Here is a 26450-nt window from a genome sequence, read left to right on the forward strand (position 1 = left end):
AGTTGTCTGTTGAGCAGTAGCTGGTCATATGAAGGTTACATCTATTCCCCAATAGGTGTCAGCAGAATTGATGAACTAATGAACCAGCAAATGAGCCTTAAAGAATATCCTAGCCTGTGAACTGACAAGGAAACTGATGCCGGGGACTGGGGATTCAGCTCAGTAGCAGAAGCTTGCCTAGCTTGAGAGAGGCCCTGAGTTCCATCCCCAATGCCACAAAAAAAGAAAGAAAAAGAAAAACTGAAGTCCAAAGGGGTCAAAGGATCCCATCACACACATAGGAGATGAGATCTAATGAGGTGGTAAGTTCCTGTCCAGGATCATGCAATATACCATACAAAACCCCCCTAGCTGGCTGGGGATGTGACTCAAGTGGTAGGGCGTTCGCCTGGCATGCATGAGCGAGGCATTGGGTTCGATTCTTAGCACCACATAAAAACAAAATAAAGATATTGTGTCCACCTAAAACTAAAAAAGAAATGTTAAAAAAAAAAAAAAGAAAAAACCCTCCTAGCCCACCAAGCTCCTACTTGGCCCTTTCAAATAATTCTCTAATGACCAGATGCAGTGGCCTGCACCTGGAGTTCCAGCTACTATGGAGCCTAAGACAGGAAAATCACCCAGAAATTCAAGACCAGCCTGGAAAGGAAGGAGGAGAGAGGAGGGGACTGGAGGGGAAAGAAATACTCAAAATAGAGGAAGAGAATGTAAAAAAAAGGACTAAATGAGACACTGGGACATTTGGGGACCTTTTTCTCTTTCTTTGTGATAAAGAGGAAAATCCCAAAGCTGCCAAATGGCAGCCCCAGAAACAGCCTGGTCCCCCTCCAGCGACTCGTGGCTCCCGCCCCCACACAGAACAGTGCCTGGAGAGCTCATGGGAATCCCTGGACTTCTGGGGGTTTTAAGACTAGCCAAAAGTGGAGTAAAAGCCACAGAACTTGTCTTGAGACTCCTCCTGTTCCAAGCCAGTTTTCCTTCCTAAGGCTGCGGGCCTCATCTGAAGTGGTTCAGAGCCCCTGCAGTTTTAATGGCCTTAGTTCCCAGCACACCAGCTTACACTTGCCACTTGGGAAACCTCGTGGATAGATACAAATGCCACCTGCGTGTGTGGGCTGCTGTCATGCATGTTCTGGAAGGAGACACAGAACAATTAACGGGAATCAACTGGGAAAGGAGAAGCTGGGACTTCCTTGTCACTCTGTGCTTACTTTGTCATTGTCTCTCTCCACCGTTTGGTTTTTAATCGTGCGAGCACATTACTTTTTTATTTTAAAAAAATGCCATTCCTGGTAGCAGTAGCTCTTGGTTTGGTGCCTGCTGTAAAATTACAAGAATCTTCATTGTAAGGGAGCTTCAAGGTCATGCGTCCACACAGGGCTGCCCTGAGCCTCCTGTGTATGCCACTGGACAGTGTACCACACCCAGGGCTGCTGGAGAACTGGCCCAAGGCTCTGGCCATGTTCCTAAAAGGTATCAGGACCTCTCTGGGAAGTTTCCATCAGAGAAGGTGTGACCTTCCCACTCAGAGACCTATTTCATTACTGGCCAATCCTAAAATATGCCTTCCTTCTAGGACTCCCCTGCTGTTGACCTGGCTCTCAAAAACAAAGTGATTTCCTCCCATGGAAAAGAAATAAATGAATTGGGGGACTGCTTTTGTTCTTCATCTGCTTTTAATTAGACTGTGACCTGGACAAGTATCCCATCTGGACCTGTTTCTTATCCATACATGCTGGCATCCACCCACAATTGATCTCATTACATATCTATCATTGTCTTCCACTCAAACTCATCTACACTGCTGACTATTTCCAATAAATGAGACTGATTTCAACCTATCAGCCTAATGGATCCTGATCTTTCCTTCCAGTGGGTGTGCAGCCTTGGCCCACGCTTCCTGGGCTCAGAAAACTATTCATGCACAAACAAAATTTCTCAGTCTTCTGAACTGCTTGACCCAGAACTTGACGGGCCTGCTATCTTTTGAACTTCTAGGAGAGCCCCTACTGTCCTAGGCATATCCTCCACATGTATGCTTCTTTCAAAAAACTGTAGTATATTAGATGCTTACCTTGTATACCCTATCACCCTCTCTTAAAAGACTGCTTCTGTTGTTTCATTTCCACACATGTGTGCATTTCCCCAATTTGTGGTTTGTTTTTGAGGTGCTGGGAATTGAACCTAGGACCTCATGCATGCTAAGCAAGTGCTTTACTACTGAACTGTATACCCAGACCCAAGGCTGATTCTCTTGGATTCATGAAGTTAACCTTCCCCGATGTCACCAGATAGCCTGGTTCCACAGGCGACCCTGTGTCTGTGAGGTGGGCCCAAGTACCTGGTGGCCCCACTGCATTCTATTCCTATGGGCTTAGATGCAGGGCATCTGAATTGACTCTTTTGACCTTGTGAATCTCAGTTGCCTAACCCAGGTGCAGTGGAGCCCTGTGCCTCTGCCCCAAATTTATGTCCATTTGGTTCATTACTTCTCCTCCAGCCCGAGTCATAGGAAGGCTCCTGACATTTTTGAGCTGCTTTCCTCCCTAGCAGTGTACAGGTATGCCTCCCACCTGACCAAGGCTGGGAAGAGAACAGAGACAGCAGTGCTTGGTGCTCACCATTGGCACTGCAGTCCTGTTGGCTAAACCAAAACCCCACAGACCTGGAGACTTGGGGAGGGTACCAGCAGTGCCGTTCACAGCATCAGTGAGCAGGGTGGCTGTTGGAATTGTTCCCTGACATTGCTCCATTAGGACAGAATTTCTCAAACAGCAGGTCATGATTCTTAATAGTGTGAAACAAATACTTACGATTGGAAGACAAAATAAAACAAATACCTCGGTGGTTCTCCCATGTAATAAGGACAACGTTTGCTGGGGTTGCATGTGTTATTCCTGACCACAGGTCCCTGTCAAACACACTCATAAGCTGCTCCATTAGGCCCTATCATAATTTGGAAGGGATAATTTGGCTGTCTTCGTGGGACAGTTTAGAAACTGAGGCTCACAGAGGGCCAGGTCAAGGGCACCTACAAGCTGGAGCCAACTGTTTCATTCCTGTACCTGATGCTCACACCCCCTCTGCTGAGCACAAGGAGACCTCAAAAGAGAAGGAGCAGGAGGCAGGATAGTGAGGGGCTGGGTGCCTCTCTGGTTTGCTGACACTGACCCAGACCACCACCAACATCCAAGTTCTCCTGAGGACCTTCAGTGTGGGTTTGTGCCTCTCAGGCTGCCTCTGGAGAGAATGTTTCCATGCTGCTGAGCGGGTCGCACTGTGTCCCACCAAGACACATCCAAGCCCTGACCCTTGGTCCCCATGAATGCAACTTATTTGGAAATTACATTTTTGCAGATGTGATCGAGTTCAGAGGGTAGGTCAGAAGCCAACAGCCAGTGTCTTTTCAAGAGGGAAATTTGAACACGGAGACACATGAGAGAAACTGCCAAGAGGAAAGGGAGACTGGACCGACCCCGTGGCAAACCAGAGAATGCCTAGAGCCTCCTGGGAGCAGCAGCAAGGGTCTCTCAGAGAATCTGGTGAGACAGAGGCCCTCCCCCAGCTGGGCTTCAAATTTCAGAACATGGAGGAAACAGATTAATAGTGTGAAACTTAAGCCATCCAGTTGTAGTGCTTTGTTACAGCAGCTCTAGGAAACTAACACACATCACGTTAAAATCATATACCTTAGGTCTGCGTTATTTATGCAGTATTGGGGACTGAACCCAGGGCCTCACATATGCTAGGCAAGTGCTCTACCACTGAGCTACATCCCCAAGTCTCTTAATTTTATTTAGAGACAGGGTATCGTTAAGTTCCCAGGCTGGCCTCCAATTTGCAATCCTCCTATCTCAGACTCCCAAATAGCTTGGATTATAGGCATGAACCATTGCACCCAGCTTGCATTACCAATTTTAATTCTAACCAATTTTAACAAAACTTTTAGAGGTTGCTTACCATATCAGATACTACTCTAAGTACTGTCTTACAATCTCTCAATCTTTCCTAATGCTCATTTTATCTGATTCCTTTTTCAACTTTTATAAATTGTTATTTTTCCTTGCTTTTCCATTCTCCCACTGGGATGAGCGAGGCTGTAGGGGTAACAAGCAGAGGTATAGTAGACGTCTCCTGAGAAGGGGACCCATGAGCACTGCATCAGAGCTCTGTACTAAAGGGTCAACTCACAACCCACCCGAGCCATGTGCCAGAAGATCGGATGAAGGAAGAAGGGTCAAGGACAAAATGCAGAGGGACCCCCCCAGCATATGCATCACAGAGGAAGCCCAGACATATCTGAGGTCCCACTTGCAACACCAAATGGCCAGCTGCTGCCAGCTAGCCTAACCCACCCCTGCAAAGCCAGATTGTGGCCAGAGATGGCCGGGGAGGGACAGCAAGTGCTAAGAAGTGCATCAGGACACCTACTTCATTGAAAAAGAACAAGCTCAGTGCCCACCCTGATGGGACCGTCGGTTCCCTGGAGAAAGCCGAGAGTAGAGGCCTGGGAGCAGCAGCAGCTCCCCCAGCAGCCAGCCTCTGACACTTCCCACCGGGTGGGGTATGTACAGGCCTTTAATCCAGTGTCCTCAGCAAGCTGCAAGGCAGGAGGACCCACAGCCCAGCGGGAGCCATCCGGGCCCATGTGTGCCAGTTCCACAGCAGGACTGTGAGGAGCCGAGGGGCGCTGGGGAAGAAGGCGCACTTGACCCGTGTGAAAGGCTGCACACACAACCACTTGCCGGCTCCGACGGGGCATTGTCTTGTTTTGAAAACCCCAGATTGTACTTTGCTAAAGCTTGCAATTTCTTCTATGTATGAGTGGCACTTAAAATCTGTTTGTAATGGAACTTGATTGTATCCAGCTGTCACCAACTGTTCCCATGCCACCCAGAAGGCAGCTGGCCACATGCCACTGTCTGGGCATTTGCTTCAGATAGAAGAATTCCCACTCGACTTCACCACAGTGTTTCCACGTGTGAAAAAGACAAAGGGTGGTGGAGCTCCGAGTGGGCAACACAGAGCCAAGTCCATGAAGGGGGATTTCTGAGCTCGGGCTTTGGCGGGCAGTGGGCTGGCGGTGTTCTGAGCAGCATCCAAATGCCAGTCACAGCCAGGCTTCCTTCACGACCTTTTCAGGTTCCCTTGTTCAATAAATATTTCCTGGGTGGCTGGCAATCCTGGGCCTGGCCAGACAACAGCCTTGCTCCCTTGCAGTGGAATATCCAAATGTGGCCACCTATGACAGAAAAGCAGAAGAAAACACTGGAAAGGGAGAGGAGTTGTAAACGGATTGTCTACCATCACAGGAGCAAAACCCACAGAAGGTACGTTGTAACAATACTAGTTCTTAGCGTGGGGTGATGAGGCTTCACACCATTTTGAAACAGCCATGAAAAAGTCATTGATGTACGTAACACATTGATCCCTGCACACAGCTCACAGCAGGCACTGGCCATGTCCTTAGGCTCTGTGTATTGAAGCCTGGACCATCCATGGTAAGATGCACCGAGCCAGGTGTGTGGGGTGCACGTGAGTGATCCCAGCGGCTCAGGAGGCTGAGGCAGGATGATTCCAAGTTCAAAGCCAGCCTCAGCAATCTAGCAAGGCCCTAAGCAACTTAACGAGACGCTGTTTCAAAATAAAAATTTAAAAAAGGGCTGGGATGTGGCTCAGGAATTAAGTGCCCTTGGGTTCAATCCCCTGTACCAAACAAACAAACAAACAAAAAAGCCACCTATACACCCAGAGCCTGCCCAAGGGAGGGCATTGGTAGCCACATCCTGCCAGCCCCCCTAACCACTGCCCTCCTCACTGAAGCAGGCAGGAGAGGGTCCAGATAGTGTAAGGACACAGCCACAGTTGCCCGGCCAAATCCAACCAGGCATTTCAAAAAACAGCACGGAGAGGCGGTACGACTGACTCCAGTCATGAGGCCGACTCCTACCGGGTCCCGTCAGAACCCAGTCTGGACCCACACCCTGAGCTTTCTACAGCAAGCCATGAGTGAACCCCATTCAACCCTCATGGGCAGGGTCCACCTGCAGTTTCCTCTGGAGGAAGCTAAGAGCGTGAGCAATGCCTCGGGTCAGAGTCTACAGAGGGCCAGCACGCTCCTGATCCACCTGGCAGCAGGGGCAGGCCTCCCAGGCCAGCAGGGCAGGACCCAGAACCCTGAGGCCACGGGCTGCAGAGCTGAGAGGTGGGGCCGGGGGCAGCAGAGCTCCTGTGGAAGGCATCCAGTTGCTTATCTTGAAGACATTCCTGGGACAGGGAGCAGGAAGGCAGGTCAGGAACCTGGCGGGAGGCCACTCAAGCCCAAGAGGAAGATGCCAGGCCCAGGCTGCTCCAGGTGAGAGAGCAGGAAGCAGGGGGGGCTTCCAGGGCAGCAGCTGGGAAGGCCGACCTCCAGGATGGGTGTGAGCGGGAGTGGCAGGGGAGGCACCCAGGTGCTCTGACTTCCGACCGGGGTGCCAGGTTCACCATCTCTGGGGAAGGAACACAGGTCTGATTTCTACCTGGGCCCTGAGTCTGCCAGTAGCATAGGTAGGGAAAGGCGTGTGGTGGGGTGAACCAATGGCCCAGTTTGGGCCAGATCCACAAACTGAGTGTCCATTGTTCAAGACTGACCCTCAGTGGGTAGGATAGGAGGCCATCTGGGAGGGGAAAACAGTGGGAGATCCTGGGAAGAAGCCAGTGACAAATGCCCACTGGATTTGGGAATTAGGTCACGGAGTGGAGTAACGAGGACAGAAGCAGGCTCAGGGTTTGGAGAGTGAAAGGAGGGAGTGAACTGAAGCCTAGTGGAGGGATGAGTGGCTTGGGGAACACAGCAGACGCCAGGCTTCCAGGGGGGCCAGTTCCTAAGAGAAGGGGGATGAAACAGGGAGCAGGCAGGAGGAGGGGAGGGCGGAGCGCAGCCCTGGAGGAGCACAGGGAGTTCCGACCCCCACCACGGGGCTCCTTCCAACAGCTGCAGCCCACACAGGCCCCACAGGGGTCGGGGGCGACAGTGCTTCTTCACGCAGGCACGAGACCCCTCCCCACACTCCCATCCCAACACCTGAGCCCCTGGAGGGCCACCAGACCAGGACAGCAGGTCTGTGCCTGGATCCTGCCAGCACAGCCACCCCGGGGAGTTACCAGAACTATGTCCTTAGGAAGGCCCAATCAGAACATGGGGACATCTGAGAACCCATGCCCTAATGACCCCTGGTGACTGGTGCTTGCTGGAGTCTGAGACATGGGCCTGACACCTCTGTCCAGTTCCACTGGCCTCTGTGGGCAGCTCTGCCGGGGAGTCTGCTGCTCTGGGGTGCTGGGACCACCAGGCAGAGGGAGGACAGAGCAGGCGGCTTCAGCAGCCAGTAAGAAATCTTTCGCCTACCAGAGTCGGGCCCACGGTGGAGGGAAACCCTCAGAATAACCCCCGGGACTGGGAGGCAGCTGCAGAAGTCCCAAGCAAGATGGGCAGCGGGGCAGCCCCAGAGCCCTATGGGGCCATGCCAGAGGCAGAGAGTTGGATGGGGCTGTGGAAAGGTGTGGGTATGGGCTCTGGGAGGGGCCAGTGCTGGAGCTGGCCCTGGATCTGATGGGCAGAGGACACTGCACTCCCCAAGCCCGTGTCCTGTGCTCACTGGCCCTCCTCCAGCCACCCCTGCTTCTACTGACACCACCCTCCAGGAACACACTGTCCACCTGCCAGGACCCAGGGCAGGGGATCACAGCACACAGCTCAGCACTGGCCCAAGGGTCATGCTTGCTGCTGCTAACCCTGACCCCCTGCAGTGTGTCCAGGACCTCGCCCGCAGGAGCACCGACGGCTGGACTTGTCCTTAACTGGAAGACTCAGAGCTCACCTACTGCCCATTTCCCAGGCTGGGACTCCCCCAGGCTCGGCGTTCTACAACATGCCGACATCGCCATTGTCTCAAACTGAAACTGTCACCCACCTACGGCCTCCTGAAACCAGAAGCAGCCCGCTACTCCCTGGCTACTTCCTTGGCCTCCTCGACTGACTGCCCGGGCCAGACCTTCATTGTATGTGCTCCTGACTCCACTTCATGAATGCCCAGGGGACCCGACTTGGCTGCTCACGGGACGGTCAGCCTTACCTGCCACCCTCTGTACTCCACCCCCACACCGCCGTTGGGCTATGATGCAGACACTATCAGCCCAGGAGTCCACTAAGCAAATGAGATCCTGTTAACCTGGCCCTGGTGCCCAGCTTGCCAACCAGGACGACCAGGCTTTCTCTCTGTCACGCTGTGGCCCCTGCTTTGACACACTGCCTGGCCTGAGGCTCATCAGGAGGCACCGGGCATCCCTCCTAGTGACTGTGAGTCGCAGTGGTGCTCACCCAGGCTGGATCCCTCAGCCCTGCCTGCAAGGTCCATTGCACCATGGGAGACTCTCACTTGGCCGTCACACATCCCAGAGTGGCCAGTGTTCAGAGAACAGTGACAACACAGTGTGGCCTCCCCATAGCCACTGCATCCCCAGTGGTTGGAGGCCACTGGCCACCGCCTGGCTGGTCAGAGGGCTGCAGCAAGGCCCGAGAGTGCCCTTTCCTCCACCTGGTGGCAGTCTCACCTCCAGCTTCCTCTCCTCTCCTCCTCTGAGCTGTCTGACCCAACCCTGAGGTGACTGGGGCCAAGTCCAGAACTGGGTTTGAGGGACATCTTCGTGGAGAGCGTGGAAAAGGCCCTGAAGAGGTGCGGGAGGTGAAGGCTGGTGACGGAGCTGCCAGGCAGCTTGCACGCAGCAGCACTCACTGCACAGGAGCCCACAGGCTCCGCCCAGGCAGGTCAGCTCCTCTCCTGGTTCCCCAGGGCTGCTCCTGCCACTCTAGCCTCCTGGCCACTGGGCACCTCTGTATGACCCTGCCTGCTCCTCCCAGACCTGCCATGGCTGGCAGCAGGGCTCAGGACCAGTGCTGTCCAGGAGAACCTAGATGAAGTTCCCAGATGGCCACAACCCCAGTCCACACGGACACAAGTCTCACCACGCCTTCCAAGCTGTGGCCAGACACTGTTGGGTCAGAATGGGCTGCCAGCACCAGCCCTGTGGCCACTCTGCCCTCCATCCTACCACATGCAAAGCAGGCAAGATTCCCACCGGATCTTCCTGCCCCGTATTAGCCAACAGTGAGAAATGTCATTGGTCACTGAAATCCATTATTTCTCTCATCTTTCCCTAGAGATGCAAATATTAGTCAATGAAAAACCTAAAAAGCAATAAAGCTGGGCATGGTGGCTCACGCCTGTAATCCCAGTGGCTCGGGAGGCTGAGGCAGGAGGATCTCAAGTTCAAAGCCAGCCTCAAAGTCGAAGTGCTGAGCAACTCAGTGAGACCCTGTCTCTAAATAAAATACAAAATAGGGCTGAGGATGTAGCTCAGTGATTGAGTGCCCCGAGTTCAATCCCCAGTTTACCCCCTACCCCCAAAAAAGAGGTCTAATATCTAGAGTATATAAAGAACTAAAAAAAAAAAGCAACAAGTAGAATAAACTGCTTCAAATATCCTTGGTAGAGTACTCACTAAAAACCACCCACAGAACTGAGCGGACCACTCAGTCTCAAACCCTCCTGTTGTCATTCTGTCCTGGACAGGACCAGGCCGCGCTGCCAGACTGACTTGGAACTCCTAGGCTTAGGCAATCTCCCACCTCAACATCCCATTAGCAGGGACCTGGGGCTGTGGGGGACACTGGCACCCCACCTTTGACTTGGGAATAGGAGTGGCGGACTTGCGCCTTTGTAAAAGTCAAAGGAAAAAGACGACCGAGAAGGCTGGGGCTGGCTCAGCGGCAGAGTACTCCCAGCTTGAGCAAGACACTGGGTCCATCCTCAGCACCACACAGAAATAAAACAAATAAAGGCCTTGTGTACATCTTCAAAAAAAAAAAAAAGACACACAGAAAGGACTCACAACAGCACATTATTTATTGCACCAAGATCTTGGCAACATCTGGGGCTCCCCAGGCCACTGGAGAGGAAGTACAGAGGGCAGGGACGCCTGTACACACATGGGTGTGGCCACACAGCCAGGACACAGTGGGAAGTGGCTCCTCACGATAGGTGAATGGGGCAGTGAGGAACACTGGTGAGGGCCCGCTGCACAGGGGCCGTCACCTGCACTCCCAAGCACAAAGGCAAGCTCTGTGCCGAGAGGCCACCATGGCAAGAACTGAGGTCACTAACATGTGCTTACACACTACGGGCACCCAGAACGGGGGGTAGGGGGTGGTGGTGGTTGTTTCTGGGCCTCATTCTTCCTGGTCCCTGTTTGGCTGATGGTTTTCTGGGAAGGGAGGGGCTGGCTTCTGCCGGACAGCGATGAGCACCGTCAAAAGTCAGGTCAGGCACTCCACCACCTGGGAGAGGGAGGCAGCCCCTCCAGGACAAGGGTTTGCAGCGTGCAATCCAGCGGAGAAGGAAGAGACCCACTTGGAAGAGGGGAGAGCGAGAGGGGAGGTCAATTCTGTGCTAGAAGACAACTAAATTTAACTACAAGGCATTACGAAACGAAACGGCTGGGGACGCAGTTTATACAGGAAAGAACGTCAGCGCCTCAAGAGGAAAAGCAAGCCCTGGCCTCCCCAGACAACAGGTCACGAAGCCATGGCCCACTTCCTGCTGGGATGGGGAGCAGCCAACAGATCAGCCCTGGTGCCACTCTTCCCTCCACCTTCTTTTAAAAGGAAATACGAAAAACAGGAAAAGAAAACAAAAAGAATCTCCTCCCCATAAAGAAAAAGTAAGTCTTCTTTCTACACCAGGATCAAGTGAGGCCCCAAGTGTGGCAGCAGAGCAAAATAAGGGTGGCACAGGCCAAGGGCAGAGGTGGGCCCTCCTGGGGAGGGCCAGCGCCCGGCACTGTGAGCAGCGCCTGGAAGGTGCCATCCTCCTCAGAGAGCACCTCCGCGAGGAGACCCAGGCCCGTCCAACCACACGTCTGCAGACAGGGCTTGCACAGGGGAGGGGCGTGAACAGTACAATCAGCCAGACTCCACGGCGCTCCCAAGACTGAGTACACGAAGCCAGGGTTTGCGTATCAGGGAAACATACTGTACAGGAAGCCACAGGCCTGCTCGGATATCAGCTAACGGAGACCTCATCCCCAAGATCACCACTTCTGCAGAGACCCACGGGTCACTGCAGCTGAAGGGAAGCTACAGCCAAACCATTAGGAGAGGCAGCAGCCTCGGAAGCAGATGCGTTGGAATTACTTTCAAGGGTTCCCATCCCAGCCTCTGCTCTCCACAGAGCTTGGAGTTCCTGCGAGGAGGAGATACTCCGGAAGGGCCAACCCCAGGCAGGAAAGGGAAAGGCAGCGATGTGGTCAGTGCAGGACCTTCCTCTCTGAGGCAGACAGTAAGGCATACAGTCACAGGGCGCAGCACGAGACAGCGCCACCTGCAGGGAACAAGGGGTGCTCGCCAGGAAGAGCCAAGGCACCCTGCCACCCTGAGCACAGGACAACTGGGGAAGAGCCCCTGGGGCAGACAGCTCTGCCCACCCAGACCCCACTGTCCATGACCACAAGGTCACTTGGCCTTTCTGGAGGCCCCATAGCGAGCTGCCGGTCTGCGTGACACCACATGCCAGGGCTTCGCGTGAGGGGCCTTTCGTGAATGTCTCCACAGGTTCTGAGCCGTAGAAGCCCAGGCCTCACGGGTCCCCTAAGACGGTGGGGACAGGAGTCCCCTGCCGTGGCAGGCTCACAGTGCAGCAGCCTAGAGGTGACAGGGAGGTGGAGTCTGCTTGAGGCCACTCTTCAGATCCAGACAGAGTTCCCAGGAAGTGACGGCCCTAGAGGGTACGGGACAGGCACATGTCCTGGTGAGGAGAGAGACCTGATACTCCCAGAACACCCTCGAGTGAGTCCCCGCAGGATAGGGGTACAGCCCTCTCGAGGGAGCTGGCAAATGTCACAGGGTCCTCTCCTACAAGGGACAGGCACATGCACACCAGACAGACACACAGACACACCATACACGCCACAGCAGACCCACAGACACCACGCCCAGAACACGCACACACAGACACACACGGGAGACACCACCCCTACAACGGACCTCAACAGCATGAGCTCAGCGGCGGTGGCTGAGGCTGGTGGCCTTGGCTGGATGAGTCACAGACCAAAAGTTCCGTCTACTCTGAAGCTTCTGGAAAGCATTGAAGTTTCTCTTCTTCTCTCTCTTGAGTTTTTTCATTTTCTTCTCCTACATCAAGAATCAGGCGTTACAATTCTCAGGAGGGCTGCCCTGAGCCCAGTCTCCTACGCGCGAGCACCGAGGGCTCCCCGGCACAGGGGTGCCCCCACACAGTGAGTGACACCCTCTGCAGGAGGCCTGCCACCCAGCACTGATGAAGGTACCCAGCAGCGTGGCCAACGCCTGCCCACAGCACCAGACACACCACCTGGAGCTGGCCGAGCCACTTTCTCCGAAGCTTCAAACTGCTATCAGAGTTCAAGACATCCCTGCCCTTGGCCCAAGCTGAGCAACACCATCCTACTGTCAGCCCACAGCCATGTCACGAGTCCTACCTTTCCTCGATCAAACTCCTCATCCCAGTGGTCAAGCACAGTCTGGGTACGGGCCAATCTGCTGTCTTCGATGGCATCCTGACTGATCGCGGACGGCTCCCCACTCCAGCTCAGAACTGCACAACACACCCGCCGTCAGCACATGTGGGCTCCCAGACCCTGTGGGCCACTCTGACCCTGTGCGCCAGGGAAGCCTGTCTACCCCCACATGTTCAAAACGTGTGAGTGCCACCTTTTGGCAGAGACAGACATGAGGGAAAAAGGAGGGGCACAGTGACCAGGACGGTCAACATGGGAACAGCATCAGTGAGTCAGTGAGCCCTGAATTCTGCATCACCAATCATAGTGCTCTCTTTTTTCCCCATTTTTCTTTAGGGACTGAGCCTAGGGGCACTTCACTGTTGAGCTCCACCCCCAGTCCTTTGTAAAATTTTCATTTTGAGACAGGGTTTGGCTACGTTGCCCATGCTGGCCCCACCTTGTGGTCTTCCTGCTTCCCCCTCCTGAGCAGCTGGGATGACAGGTGTGCACCACTGTGCCCACCTGTTTTTGTAAATCCACACCCATGTTTGAGAAACAATGTCTCATGCTTGCTCTCAAAATCTGCCTTACAAATGAGGTTCCGAACCCAGCCTGCATTCAGGGTCAGGAGCTTTTTGCCCTGTCCCTCCCTAGCTGGGACCTTGACACTGCCACCTTACCTAGAGCTGTGTGTGCGGCTGTCATGCCCACAGACCTCTGGAGCTGCTCTAGATTCCTCTAGGAATAGGACCCACGCTTGCCCACCTGCAGAGGACAGTTCCACGTCCTGTCTGGACATACCTTTGCTCCCGTAGGCCTTGTCAGAGGAGTATCTGAGCAACTCCTGGACCACATCGGGTTCTCGCTCTCTGTTCCAAGGTACAAGAGGAGCCTGTCCTGGCCCTACAGATAGGAGATGAGGGGACTGTCACACACCCATCACTGACAGCCACCTGCAGAATTCGTGAGGGGTAAGTGCTCACCCACACTGCAGTGCCCGAGTGCTGGTAAGTACTCTACTCAACAGAGAAGGCTGCTGTCCACGTTAGTTCATGAAAATGATAAGGGCAGAAAATAAGAGAAGCCAGAAAGCACAGCCCTGTAGCCAGCAGGAGGGGACACCATGAGTGGACCCTGCCTTGTGGCCAGAAACAGCCTGCTACAGTTTAGATCTTAGGGTTCCCCAGAGGCTCACATCTGGAGGCTTGTCCTCAGGAAGGTGCTACTGGGGTGACAGAAGCTGTAATAAGCAGGGCCTAGGGGGAGGTTCTCGGGGCACAGTGGGACCCCAACTCCTTCCACTTGTCTTCCACATCCCGAGGTGAGAGCCCTGCTCCGCCACATACTCCCAGCACTACATGCTGCAGACCTGGGGCTGGGCCCCCAGAGCTGTGAGCTAAAACACACCCCTTTTCTCCTAATTATCTCAGGCATTTGTGCTAGTGATGTAAAGTTAAAGACTTAACGCATGGGCCAGTGCTCAGCAAAGGCCTCACACAGGACAGGGAAGTACCCCCATCACTGTTGCCACCAGGGCTCCTCGAAGCTGCCTGTGTAGTGCCTAGATGTGGAGCATCTCCCAGAGGCTCATGCACTGAAGGCTTAGTCCCCAAAATGGCACCGTCCAGAGGCTGGGCTTGGGCTGTTGGGAAGTCATGGGGTGTCTGACCTCGTCAGTATTCAATCCATTGACATCAAAGTGGACCCTTGGGAGACGGGGTAAGGGGCTGGCAGGTGGGGTTCGGCGGCAGGAAGTAGGTCACTGGGGGGCACACGCTGGTACTTATCCTTTCCCTGGCCCCTTCCCCTCTCTCTGCTTTCTGGCTTCACAAACGGAGCTGCCTTCCTAAACCACACCCTTCCACCCCAGGCCTAGGACATGGAGCTGCCCACCATGGACAGAGACCTCTGAAACTGTGAGCAGCCTTCATCAGGTATTTTGGTCGCAGTGACAGAAACCTGACTAATGTGCCCAGAGTGCTCACCCAGACGGTCCCCAGGAACCTGGCCATTCATACTCCACACGGGGACTGCAGAGACACTAGGCCTCAGCCTCTTGGGGCCCTCCGGATGATCGTTCTCTTCTTCCTCCCGCGGCGCCTCCCGCTTTCTTTTCCTCCTCCTCTTTTTCCTTGGAGACTCCATCCTGGCTGCAGGCTCTCTAGGGTCAGGGGAGGGGCAGCTGCTGGGAGTCGGAGGCAGCAGTCAGAAGTCGAGACAATGCACAAAGACGGGCACCCCACCACAACAGGACGCCTAGGTGGCACAGCGCTCACTCTGCACTGGCTTAGAGAAGTGGCTGGGTACGTGGGGGCTGGGCGCCCACAGCCACACCAGCGTGACGCTAGTGCAGCTGGGACAAGCCCTATTCACTACACATGCAGGCTGCTGTGGCCCCCAGAACACACAACCACCCTGCATCTTGGGACACCCTGCTCATGCAGTGATGGCCATGGCTTAGAAGCACCTGTCCTCTCTGCTGTCAGTCACTCAAGGGACCGAGGTCCACCAACAGCCTCACAGACTACATTTTTAGGATTCCAGAACAGCATATCTTTGTAGATTGCACCCACCTGGGAATGGATTATTTCACTTCTCATTTTTTTTCTGAAAAATTTTTTGGAGCTGTATGCGGAGAGAATGCCTTTATTTTATTTTTATGTGGTGCTGAGGATCAAGCCCAGTGCCTTACACATGCTAGGCAAGCGCTCTGCCGCTGAGCTATAGCCCCAGGCCTGATTTTTTTTCCCCTTTTTTTGGCAGTAGGGATTGAACCCAGGGTGCTTAACCATTAAGCCACATCCCAGCCCTTTTTATTTTTTGAGACAGGGCCTTGCTAAGTTGCCCAGGTTGGCCTTGAACTTAGGATCCTCCTGTCTCAGCCTTTTGAGTTGCTGGATAATGGCATGTGCCACAACACCCGGCGTGCTTCTGATTTCTCGATGGAGAGACCGGGGCGTGGCTCTGACCTGTGCTCACCTGGGCCAAGGTGGGTCCTGGGGTAGCCCGACTCTCCCGAATCCCTCCACTCCTCTCCTCCTCCGCTTCCTGCTACTCAGGTGGTGGGCTTCTAGGACGTCTGCCTGTGGCCGTGTGCCCTCTTCCTCCTGTGGATCAGCTGCAAGCTCTGCCTGGTGCTTCTTCCTGCTCTTGGGGCTCCAGGGCTGCCCCCGAGTCTGACCCTCCTGAGGGGCTACGGCGGCCGTGTCCTCTGGACACTTCCTCTTCTTCCTTTTCCTCTTCCTGCGGGGCGCCACAGCTTCTCCCCTGAGGCACTGGGGCTGAGGTGCCACTGAGCCTAGTTTCTGGGGCTCTCCTGTGAGCAGCTTCTTCTTCTTCCTAGAGGGGCTCTGAGGGGCCTTGCTGGCCTCCAGTGACGGCTGGTGTGAAAGGGACGTGAAGTCCCCATTGACCTGAGGCAGGGCAGTCCAGGAAGAGGAACGGCTCTGTGGCTCTGAAGTCCCTGGGGGCTGGGGGCTACTACTGGTCAGTGATGTAGAGGGAGGGCTAACAGGCGGCTTTGGATGGCTGGATGATCGGGGGATAGGTGACACAGCCCTGTGGGGACAGGGGATGATAAAAAAGGTCATTCTGAAAAACCCACGCAGAGCTCTTCCCCCTGCCCACCTTCATCCCCTTTCCAAAACAGTCCTTTCCTGTAATTCTCAGACACATGAGTCACACGTATGTGAAGACAGGCTGACAATAAAATCAAAATCTCTTTAGATCGGAGTTAATGAGAACTGTACGTCATACTTCCTTGAGAGTAAGAGGTCACAGGTTTGTTTTTTTTAAAACTCTATTGTTTCTGCTTTTTGAGCAACAGTTCAGGAAAGTCCCCTCGGTATGCACGTTTCAGTCCCAGAGCAAGGCAAACCCTGAAGACAGCAGCCTTCTCAGGAGGGCAGGCACGGCCCGCAGCACCACAGTTATTTTCCTCTGACTCTGGGCCAGTAACTCAGGACCACGACCTGTAAAGCCGAGCTGTCCTGCGAGGTGTGCACGGGGCAGGACTGGGCTGTGCCGGGGCCCGAAACCTGCCTCTCGCCAGCCCTGCAGGGCCAAGCTCCAGAGCCATAGCGCTCATCTGGCCAGAGCAGCAAGGCTGCCAACCTCAAAGGGTAACGGCATCAGTAGGACTATCATCATTGTCACCGTCACCTCAACCAGGGCAGACCACAGCACCATAGCAGCTATACCCCTGGACCCCAAGGCTGGGCCACCCCAGGTGTTCTCTGGAGTTTTTTTTTTTTTTTTTTGGTGAGATGGAGTGAGTAATCAGGGATTGAACTCAGGGGCACTCCACCACTGAGCCACACCCCCAGTCCTATTTTGTATTTTATTTAGAGACAGGGTCTCACTGAGTTGCTTAGCACCTCACTTTTGCTGTGGCTGGCTTTGAACTCAGCATCCTCTCAAGCAGCTGGGATTACAGGCGTGCACCACCATTCCGGGCTCCCCTGGAGTGTTTTCATAAAGGTTATGTGACAAAGAAACCAAGAGAAAATACCCAACAGATGTCTGGATATTTGCAGACTACCAAGTGCAAAACTACCAGGCCAGGGTCAGGGGTGCACACCCGAGTGGGGACGGTCCCAGGCTGCCTCCAGGGTAAGGCAGGTGGAGTCACGCAGGGAGAGTCCAAGAGGCCATGTCCCTCACCCGTGCCCTCTCTCACGCCTTCCCGGCTGCCCAGGGTTCCAGTCCATCAGCCTCCACTGTCAGGGAGACACTACTCTGCCCTGGCGAGCTCCTGTCAGGGAGCCCACTGGGAGGGGCGGGAGGACTGGGAAGCCTATCCACAGAAGGTCTGAAAAGCCCCAAGGCAGACTCAAGCCTCCCTACTCCAGAAGCCACATCCAGCCAATGGCAGGAGCCCCTGGGGACCCTCTGTGGGTTGAGGAGGCAGGGCACACTGCTGGGAAAACAAGATGCGACCCTGGCTGGCAAAACGGATGGCCCTGAAGGACTCCAGGCCTGAGTTCACGCACAGCCTTTCTCTTCCCAGTGAAGCTCTGTCCTGGGGCTGGCCAGGGGCTTCAGGACAGGGAAGCCCTCGGCACACCCAGCACCACACACGTGTGGCAGACAGACGAAGACTGTGACAAAAACAGCAAGCCAGGACACAGAGACCCTCTGCCATCGACCAAGCGGGGTCTGCTGCTGAATGGAAAGGGAGCAGGCAGGAGGGGACCCCATCCTGGACCCTCATGGCTCCTCACCTGCCATGCACCCTCACCATAGGAGTGAACCAATGGAACCCGACAAATGCCTGGATTGGGGCCCCCGCCCTAGCTCACCTGGTTCTACTGACAGCCCAGGTGGAGGCAACGGCGGGGTGAGCAGCTTCCATGGGGGAGGTGAGGTCGGAGAATGGTGAGGGGGGAGGTGAACGGAGGTCATTGCCGGTCGCCCTCCGCAGGGTGCTGGCCTGCAGTTATTGACATAAATAAAAACTTGGTGGTCTAAAAAAGGTTTCCGTGAGTGAAGAGGGAAAAAAAACCAAAACAAAACAAAAAAAACAACAAACAAACAAAAAAAACCAAGAAACAAAAACAGAAAAACAGGGCCCAGAAAGGATAAGGGGACAGGAAGAGAAAACAGGGGAAGGGAGAGGAGGGATGGTAGGAGAAGAACCAGAAGAGTGTTGTTGGTTAGAAACAAAAAGGAAGAAGGAAGGAACTTTAACAAAACCTCAGCACGACACAGCACGGTGTCGCGCCCCAGCCCTAGAGGCACCCCACCCCACCTGCACAAGGCCCCCAGGCTCACGCTGCCCCAGTGCCCCTGCCACCACACGTGGCCGGGTGAGCCTGGCTCTCGCCCTGGGGCCCACTTGAGCTACTCCACCTGCAGCAGCAATGGAGGCCCACCCTGGGCCCAGCCCCAGGAGGACTGAAGGATGGACTCCCTCACCCCCGCCCCCCAGACGGCCCTTCTGCAACCTGCAAATCACCAGGGACGCCCAAAAGGCACTTGGTACCTCTAGAATGAGGAAGGCCTCCGCCTTCGACATCTCCCACTGCCCCGCTATGGCCAGCTGGCCTGAGACCCCCGTGCCCACCTTCCTGGCAGACAGGGCCAGCCTCTTGGCTGGCGGTGGAGACATGAGGTTCGCAGGCTCAGTGGTGGCGCTGCCCAGGGCGGGGGACTTCAGCTTCACCACTGCAGAATCGGCTTCACTTGGTGGTGCTCTGGAGGGACCGGAGGGACAGTCTGTTTCCTGAGAAGCACAGATGCGGACAGCCGTGCCCCCGCGGTCCTGTGGAGCCTTGGCAGGCTCACTGCTGGCAGAGTGCTCCGGGCTAGAGCTGCTAGAAGCCCCCTTCTCAAGGTCCGTGCTCCCGTCCTCCTCCTTCAGCCCAAGCCCATTGGCAGTGGCGCTGGCCAGGAGCTTCGGTGAGGTAGAGGGGACAGTGTCTCGGCTGGCCCAGGAGCCCTGCCGACGGCTCCCCGATTCACTGGTACCAGGGGAGCCCTGAGGAGTTCGCAGGGACGGGGAGAAGTGCTGTGGGGGAGTTGGCTTCTTCACCTTCTTCCCAGGCTCCTCCAGAAGGGTGGGGGTGTGGGGGGGTGTTTGGGAGAGTCTGGGGGAAGGTGACCCCAAGGGCAGCTTTGCAGGAACACATCCATTCTGTGACTTCAGGGCCGGCACAGAGCCATTCCTGGAAACAGGCACGCCGATCTCCTCGGGGACCTGCAGCTTCCTCACCAGCACAGGGTCTGGTCGCTGAGGGAGAGCAAGGGGAGAGCAGTCAGGGCCCCTGCGGGCGCTGGCCAGGCCCCGCCTCGAGGACAGAGCAGCAGTCAGCAGCAGGCATGAGGTGAAGGCTGGAACGGGCGTGTGGTAAAGTGCTACTGTCCTGACCGGATTTAGTACACATGACCATCTTCACAGCAAAGCAGAATGTTGTCACCAAGTGAGAAAAAGTACAAAGAAAAAAGGTCCCAAAGAGCCAGCACTAACAGCCACTTCTGAGTGGTCTGGTGCACAGGTGTGTCCCCCTTTGTCTCAAGGCCACACCTGAAGCCTCTCCCCAGGTTCTGCTCAGTGACGGCTGCTGCTGTGGTCAGCGTACAGCCTGTGCTGTCTCCTGCTGTGGGGACAGCACACTAGTAGAGGAGTCCTTCCTACATTCACTGCAAGTGGATGAAAATACTCTTAACTCTGTGTTTAATGCTTCATCTGGACCCTTCCCTGCTTGACCCCAAAGCTCCAGAAGGCCTCTGTCCACTCTGCGCTGCGGTGGGCTTGCGCCACTTTACCTTCATACCCACGGCAGGTGCACTGCAGGGAGGTGCCACCATCTGAAGGAGCTTTTCATGGTATAAATGTTAAACTTCTGGGGCTGGGGCTGTAGCTCAGTGGTAGAGTGCTTGCCTAGCATGTGTGAGGCACTGGGTTCAACTCTCAGCACCACATATAAATAAATGAATAAAGGTCCATCAACAACTTAAAAAATGTTAATTTTTCATTGTGTCCATTGAAAAGAAAAATTTTGTGTTGGGAATCGAACCCAGATCATTACAACATATGCATAGCACACACTACGGCTGACTGTGCCCCCAGCTCCTTGTTCTACAATGTTTTCTTTGTTTATTTTTAAGGTTTTATGTATTGGGCTGGGGTCATACATAGCTCAGGGGTAGAGCCCTTACCTAGCATGCATGAGGCACTGGGTTTGGATTCTCAGCACCACATATAATAAATTAAAGAAATGACCATCAACAATTAAAAAAAAAATTTAACAAAAAAAGATTTTATACATTCAGTTTTAGTTCAGCAAATTTATACTTTTTCTAAATTCTCTCTCGATTTTAAGCTTAGAATGTCTTCCTTTTTCTAGAGGTTTAATTAGAATGCACTTTTATTTTCTTTTGAGATTTTTGGCCTAGGTTTTATTTTTTTGTTTTTAGTGCTGGGGATTCAACCCAGGGGTAGGGTACTCCCCAGCCCTTGTTACCCTTGTATTTTTTGATACAGGATCTTGTTAAGTTGTCAAGGCTGACCTTGAGCTTACAATCCTCCTGCCTCAGCCCCCCAAGTACCTGGAATTACAGGCATGGGCTACCACGCCCAGCTGCCCATATTTTATAATAGTCTATGCTTCGCTGTTTTCTAACAGGAATAAGTCTTTCCATTGCACTGCTATTGAAATTTTCTAGAATACTAAAACTCGCACAATCCTATTTAAAGCAAAACAACTTTTATGCAAGCAACTGCAGCATATGTGGAAAACTCCGTGTAATGAAAACACCAATGGTTAAGTGCAACAGCTTTGCAGATGTGCCCGCACAGGATCCCGGGTGCCTATAGCCACCCTCAGGTACAACTCCTCTGCCTGCGGCCCTCCTGACCCTGAGAGCTGTTGCCGATTCTGCAGTTAGATCATGCACTTCAATTCCTACATCAATTCCCATGAGCCTCATTTCCACTTCTCTTTTCTTGGATGCTGAGGGAAAGACAGCTGTCCACATGTAACTACCCCACTGCAGACTGGGAAACCACTGCTGCCTGCCTGGTGTGGGCTTAGCTCTGGCCAGAAGGAAGAAGTCACTTGGTGACAGTCGCCAGGGCCACTGACTCTAAACGGAAACGGCTAATCACCTTGCCAGGAAAACTGAGTTCTCAACTGCTTCAACAGAAAACTTCAGGTACCTACAAAGATGGCTTCCAGGGGCTCCCTGACGGCCGGCATCTTGCCACAGGGCTTCACTGTGCTTTCCTTAGGCTGTGCAGACCCAAGTGCTTCCCTATTGCTAAACCACCTGGACAAACTGTAGACACAACGTCCTCTCACCCTCCACGTGTCCAGCTGCTGGTGAAGGAGGATGATCCCTACAGAGCCCCAGGATGGTTACCAGAATCAGGACAGTCGCCTGGCACACACTGTGCACTCAGTGCTGGACTTCAGCTTGGGCTCTCAGTGAGCATGTCTGGACAACAGCAGGCCCAGAGAGCAGGACTGATGCCCCTGGGCATCAGTGAAGAGCTGCTGGCTCAGCCTCTCATGGTCCTCTCTTCCCTCTACCCAACGTCCGTCAGCTGATGGCCGGTTGAGAAAACAAAGCTGACAGATACAAAACCACTACCTGAGACTCTTCCACTCAGCTAAGGTTCCCCCATGAGAAGACTGGACATCTGTGATGCATGAGACAGGAGCTCCAAGAGCCACCCATCACCCCATCATCTTTTTTTGTTGTTGTTCCAAGGATTGAACCTAGAAGTACTTAACCACTTGAGCCATATCCTCAGCCCCTCCTTTTTTTTAAAAACATTTTTTTAGTTGCAGATGAACACAATGCCTTTATTTTTATTTATTTATTTTTATGTGGTGCTGAGAATCGAACCCAGAGCCTCACCCGCGTTCAGTGAGCTCTCTACCACTGAGCCACAACCTCAGCCCCATCCTCAGCCCTTTCTGAGATAGGGCCTCACTAAGTTGCTGAGGCTGGCTTTGAACTTAGATCCTCTTGCCTCCACCTCCCTAGCCACTGGGATTGCAGGAGTGCACCACTGCTCCCAACCCACCCCATCATCTCAGTACCTTTGCCATTGATGGGGAGGTAGCTACGCCGTTGCCCATGTTCTTCTTGGTATGATCTAGAACCACACTCGGGCGGCTGGGAAGGGTAGAGCCTGCCTGAGAGATGGGGCTCTCGGGACTTTTCTTAGAGCATGGAATTCTGCAGAGGAGGGAAACAAGAAACTTGTACTGAAGTCCAAAGTTACTACAAAATGGATAGCAAGGGAGAACTGGGGTAACTTGAAGTTGAGGTTATGTTTCTTTTTCAGGAAGGGTGAGCAAAGGTAATAAATAAATAAATAAATAAATCCCCCAAACCCCCGAGGGAACCTAACAGGTCTCTTGAACTCACTCTGCCCTTAACCAACAAGAGGCCAGACACAGCCTCAGACGCGGCTATGTGCGAGGGCCAGGGCCAAGTCTGGGCAAAAGTCTTCCAAATTAGAGGCTCAAGCACCATAAGGCAAAAGACCCCTCATATGTGCATCCAAACCTCAGCAGGGTGGACAGAGCAGCAAAAACACCTCAGTCACCACACCCTTCAATCTCTAGGTCAGGGAGCAGGCCAGGAACAGGTCCCACCACCAGTGGCCTTCCATGCCCACAGGATTGCGTCCTCACAGGGAGGTGCGCTGCCCAGCTGCCACAGGGCAACAAATCATTTGGGGCATCATTACAAGACAACAGATAACTGTACAGGGAGCTTCAAGGCAGCATCAACAGAGGGCAGAAAGAATCCCGTCCTGCCTCCCCAGGCTCTGGCTTTACTCCACAACCAGAGGACCTCACTGAGGTCCCTCCTAGGGGACCAGAAGCATGGCACCTGACTCAGGGACAGTATCTGTCCAACCAAGTTCCCTCCTACTAAACCCCCAATTTCTTCCACACAGGAAAAGTGAGGAGAATAGGGCTCCTCACCGCAGGTAGAAGAGCAGGTAGGCCTGCTGGTTGAGAACCACCTTGACGTTGCTGGAATGGACCAAGGAGTCGTTCATCTGGTACCACTGTCCATTGCTTGCCTGTGCAGCACGGGGTTGTAGGAAACAAAACCATCACTTCAACAAAACAACATGAAGCATCTTACGGGTACCCCGCTGCTGACTAACTAGTAGCCATTCCTCGCTACATGTGTACCACCTGGAGGCTGGGGGACATGGCTCAGACCTGCCTGGCACACGTGAGGTCCCAGGTTCGATTCTCAACACCCCCCCACACACACACACAATGTAATGTCTGTACCCTCCAAATGGGACCCCAAATTGTGCTGAGTTCCAGTTACTTCCTAGTGTCCCTCCTAAAGGGGACTTAGCAGATCTAAGCACCACAGCATCTCCCTAAACTTCTCCAGGTCTAAGGAGACAAGGCAGCCAGTTCTCCAGCACCAGGAGGTCTCACTGGCCCCGGAACACTACAGCTTCTACTGGAACTGTTTTGGTTTCTTTTTGTATTTTTGGTACCAGGGATTGAACACAGGGGCACTTAACCACGAGCCATATCCCCAGCCCTTTTTATTTATTTATTTTTAATTTTGAGATAGGGTCTTGCTAAGTTGTTGAGGCTGCCTTGACCTTGTGATGCTCCCGCTCAGCCTTCCAAGCTGCTGGGATTACAGGCGTGTGCCACCGTGCCTGGCTGGAACCATTTTTAAAAACATCTTTCCATTCCACGCATAGAGGCCACAAGGACCTGAACACAACTGTAAAACCTCACCACTTTCCAGAATAAATGTGCAGAGGCCAAGTGTGACTTACACAGGCAAGGCCAGATTGCGCCCAGAAGGCAGCGCCAGCCCAGCAACCAGGGAAACTGGGCAGAATGCAGTAGCACCCACCTTCACGTAGCAGTAGTAGTGCCCGGCATGGCAGCTGTAACCTGAGTGGACCAAGACGGCGTAGAGTCCATACATGACAGGATCGCCATTACTCTGGGACATATATGGGCGGATGTTGAGGAATTCCGGATAGCCTACATCCTGTTTGAAAATTCAAGGAAGAAGACCACTTGGCTGTCTTTAACAATCTGGGGCCCCACCCCACACACATACTGGTCCATGATCAATGACAAAGGTCAAGCAGCCAAGGTGTGAGCCCTGTTCAACCCACCTAGGGGAAATGATCTGATTGTGCCGTTTAATGAATTACAATTGTTCTCTTCTTTGTCACACATCTAAGCTAGCTCTCACACTACCTGGCCCCCACCTATAAAATGAGAAGAGTAACTGGTTCCCTTCCCCTCTCCTCTACAGGAGCATGGCCGAGGGAAGAACAGGAACGCGTACTGGGGTCTAGGTCTTCAAAAAAAAGATGTTGAATGGATTCAGCCACCTGCTCTGGTAAGTTATGTTTCTAATAGATTGGGTCAGAACAACACTTATGCCAACATTAAAAAAAAAAAATCCCCCCCAAGAATATTTACATATTTTAAATTAGATGAGCTTTACAAGCAACTTGAGAACTCTAGAAAAAATGTTTTAAAAAATTATCTTTCCAAAGACAAGTGCCTTGCCCCAAACCACAGAGCCAGGCTCTAGCTAAGAACACAGTCATCTTTCAGTAAATGCCATTATGCAAAAAGTAGGTCTTTGCTCCACATGTCACAAAAAGCCACAGCATGCAACCACGCCTGTTTTAGACATGAGACAGAACACGGCAGACCACAGCCACAGTCCTGTGTTCACCAGACTTGTCTTCAGGAAGCCTGACCTTCCCCACTGACAGCACCTGAGGACAAGCAGCAGCTATGGGGAGGGGTTGGTAAGATGGCAGCTCTTGACCTGGGCTGCATACAACAGTGACCTCAGGATTTGATGAAACACAGGTCCCCGGGCCCTGGGGTAAAGAGCAGCCCAGCTGCAGCATGGAGTGCAGTGAGCACGCACCTTGGTGATCTTCCCCCCACTGGAGTTGGCAAAGCGCTTGAGGGAAAGGGTGAGCACGTTGGAAGTCCTGTGGATGGTGAAGCGCTTGCTGGCGGGGACCTTCTTCTTGCATCTATGGAGATGGTGAGTGAAAAGGTGTCAGTTCACACTCTGAAGAACACCCTGTTTGCACTATGTGAATACAAGAACGACGGTCTGTAAGGGAGTCTTCTTAAGTGGGATTTGTGCCTTCTACACTCCAAACACCAAAACCAACTTGTCCTAAGTAAAGGAAAGCTACTGCAGGGCAGCCAAGGCTGGAGGAAAGATGAAGATGCCAAAGCAAAGATCCCTTACCAACAAGGAGGCCAAACAGATGCACAAGAAAGAACGACTTTGGCGCAACACAGGGAAGAACAAAGTAAAGCAAATGTGGCCAAAAGAAAATAGGCAGCAGGAAATTGCTGCAAGCAAAGCCAGAAGACAGGTAAAAGAAGGAGAGGAAATGGACACAGGTCACCAGCTCCCAGAGCCAAGGGCAGCAGAGCTGGAGAGGAATAAACTGGGCATAGAACAAAAAATTTGAAAAGCAGAATTAAGGAAATATTCTTTAGCAATCACAGCTTTAAAATAACCTACACATAAAGACATGTACCCAACAAGACTGCACAACACCAGAAGACCAAGCAGAGCCCTATGTGTGGAGCATGCCTCTTCTAAGGCTAGCAGGTGGTTCTCGGCCACTCACTATCAGTGAGGCCTCGAGCCAGTCCCTTCCCTTCCCTGTGCCTCAGTTTGCCCATCCTGGGCAGTGGGGATAACAGCGGTCCCTACTTCACAAATCAATACATGTGCAGATACAGGGCACAAGCCACTGGAGAACCAGGGCCATGCCTTTGTTTGTGTTACTGCAGGATTGTTCATGAGACAGCAGGCTACTGGAGAAACACCAGCAGGGGTCACTCCACGAGAGGACAACATGTGCCGGGTCAACACTTGTCTACACCTTCTGGACAGCCAGGCTTTTCCAGGGGCAGAGGGAAACTTACTTAGCACACATATAGGCATTGTCTCCACTCAGGACATCTGGCTTCACAAAAAGTTCCAGAGCACGCACAATATTTGCAGCTTGCTGAGAAGGAGAAAAACAGGGACTCGAATCAACAGCAAGAAAAAGGCTGACTCAAGAAATGCTGGATTTGGTCTCTTCCAGAAAAGGCTGAGGCAGCAAATCACAAAACTTAATTTTACATAGAACTGGTGCACTAACTGCCCACTCCTGAGATGGGAAAGTCCACCACAAAGGAGTAGAGAGCCAGGCTGTGCCCTTTCTCTGGTGGTGACAGTGACATCTACGTCAGATGTACCACGTGAATCAGTTCCTTTCAACCAGACTGCAGCGGGATCGGTTCAGACAACTGCAGTGAAGGTAGAGCCCAAGGCCTCGCAATAGCAAGCCCAGCAAACTGAAGGGCCCCAGGCATGCCCTG

The 26450-nt window shown here is 53.3% G+C and overlaps 1 protein-coding gene and 1 long non-coding RNA gene across 4 annotated transcripts in view; one reads left to right on the plus strand and one right to left on the minus strand.

The window, feature by feature from the left end:
• Positions 1–9929: 9929 nt before the first annotated feature.
• Positions 9930–26450, minus strand: part of Usp36 (ubiquitin specific peptidase 36) — a 33874-nt gene continuing 17353 nt past the window's right edge. The window contains exons 9-22 of one of the 3 annotated variants that reach the window (XR_003585397.2): positions 26010–26092; positions 24982–25093; positions 23935–24075; positions 23022–23122; positions 22125–22263; positions 18641–19306; positions 17877–18007; positions 15556–16134; positions 14562–14761; positions 13378–13479; positions 12556–12671; positions 12083–12229; positions 11073–11816; positions 9930–10450 (exon numbers count right to left, since the gene is read on the minus strand). Coding sequence is in view for 2 of the 3 variants with exons in the window: in XM_027955510.2 (XP_027811311.2) it covers positions 12098–12229; positions 12556–12671; positions 13378–13479; positions 14562–14761; positions 15556–16134; positions 17877–18007; positions 18641–19306; positions 22125–22263; positions 23022–23122; positions 23935–24075; positions 24982–25093; positions 26010–26092 (2502 nt within the window). In the remaining variant the exon portion in view is untranslated. Of the gene's footprint in view, positions 11817–12082; positions 12230–12555; positions 12672–13377; positions 13480–14561; positions 14762–15555; positions 16135–17876; positions 18008–18640; positions 19307–22124; positions 22264–23021; positions 23123–23934; positions 24076–24981; positions 25094–26009; positions 26093–26450 lie in introns of all 3 variants that reach the window. The other 2 variants (XM_027955511.2, XM_027955510.2) reach the window with 2 other exon arrangements.
• Positions 13246–17922, plus strand: LOC114107994 (uncharacterized). The gene is made up of 3 exons (XR_003585398.3): positions 13246–13547; positions 14447–14510; positions 17585–17922. It is a non-coding gene; the product is annotated as an uncharacterized lncRNA (long non-coding RNA).

Source organism: Marmota flaviventris, chromosome 17, assembly GCF_047511675.1.
Source record: "Marmota flaviventris isolate mMarFla1 chromosome 17, mMarFla1.hap1, whole genome shotgun sequence".
In the NCBI taxonomy this organism is placed as follows: Eukaryota; Metazoa; Chordata; class Mammalia; order Rodentia; family Sciuridae; genus Marmota; species Marmota flaviventris.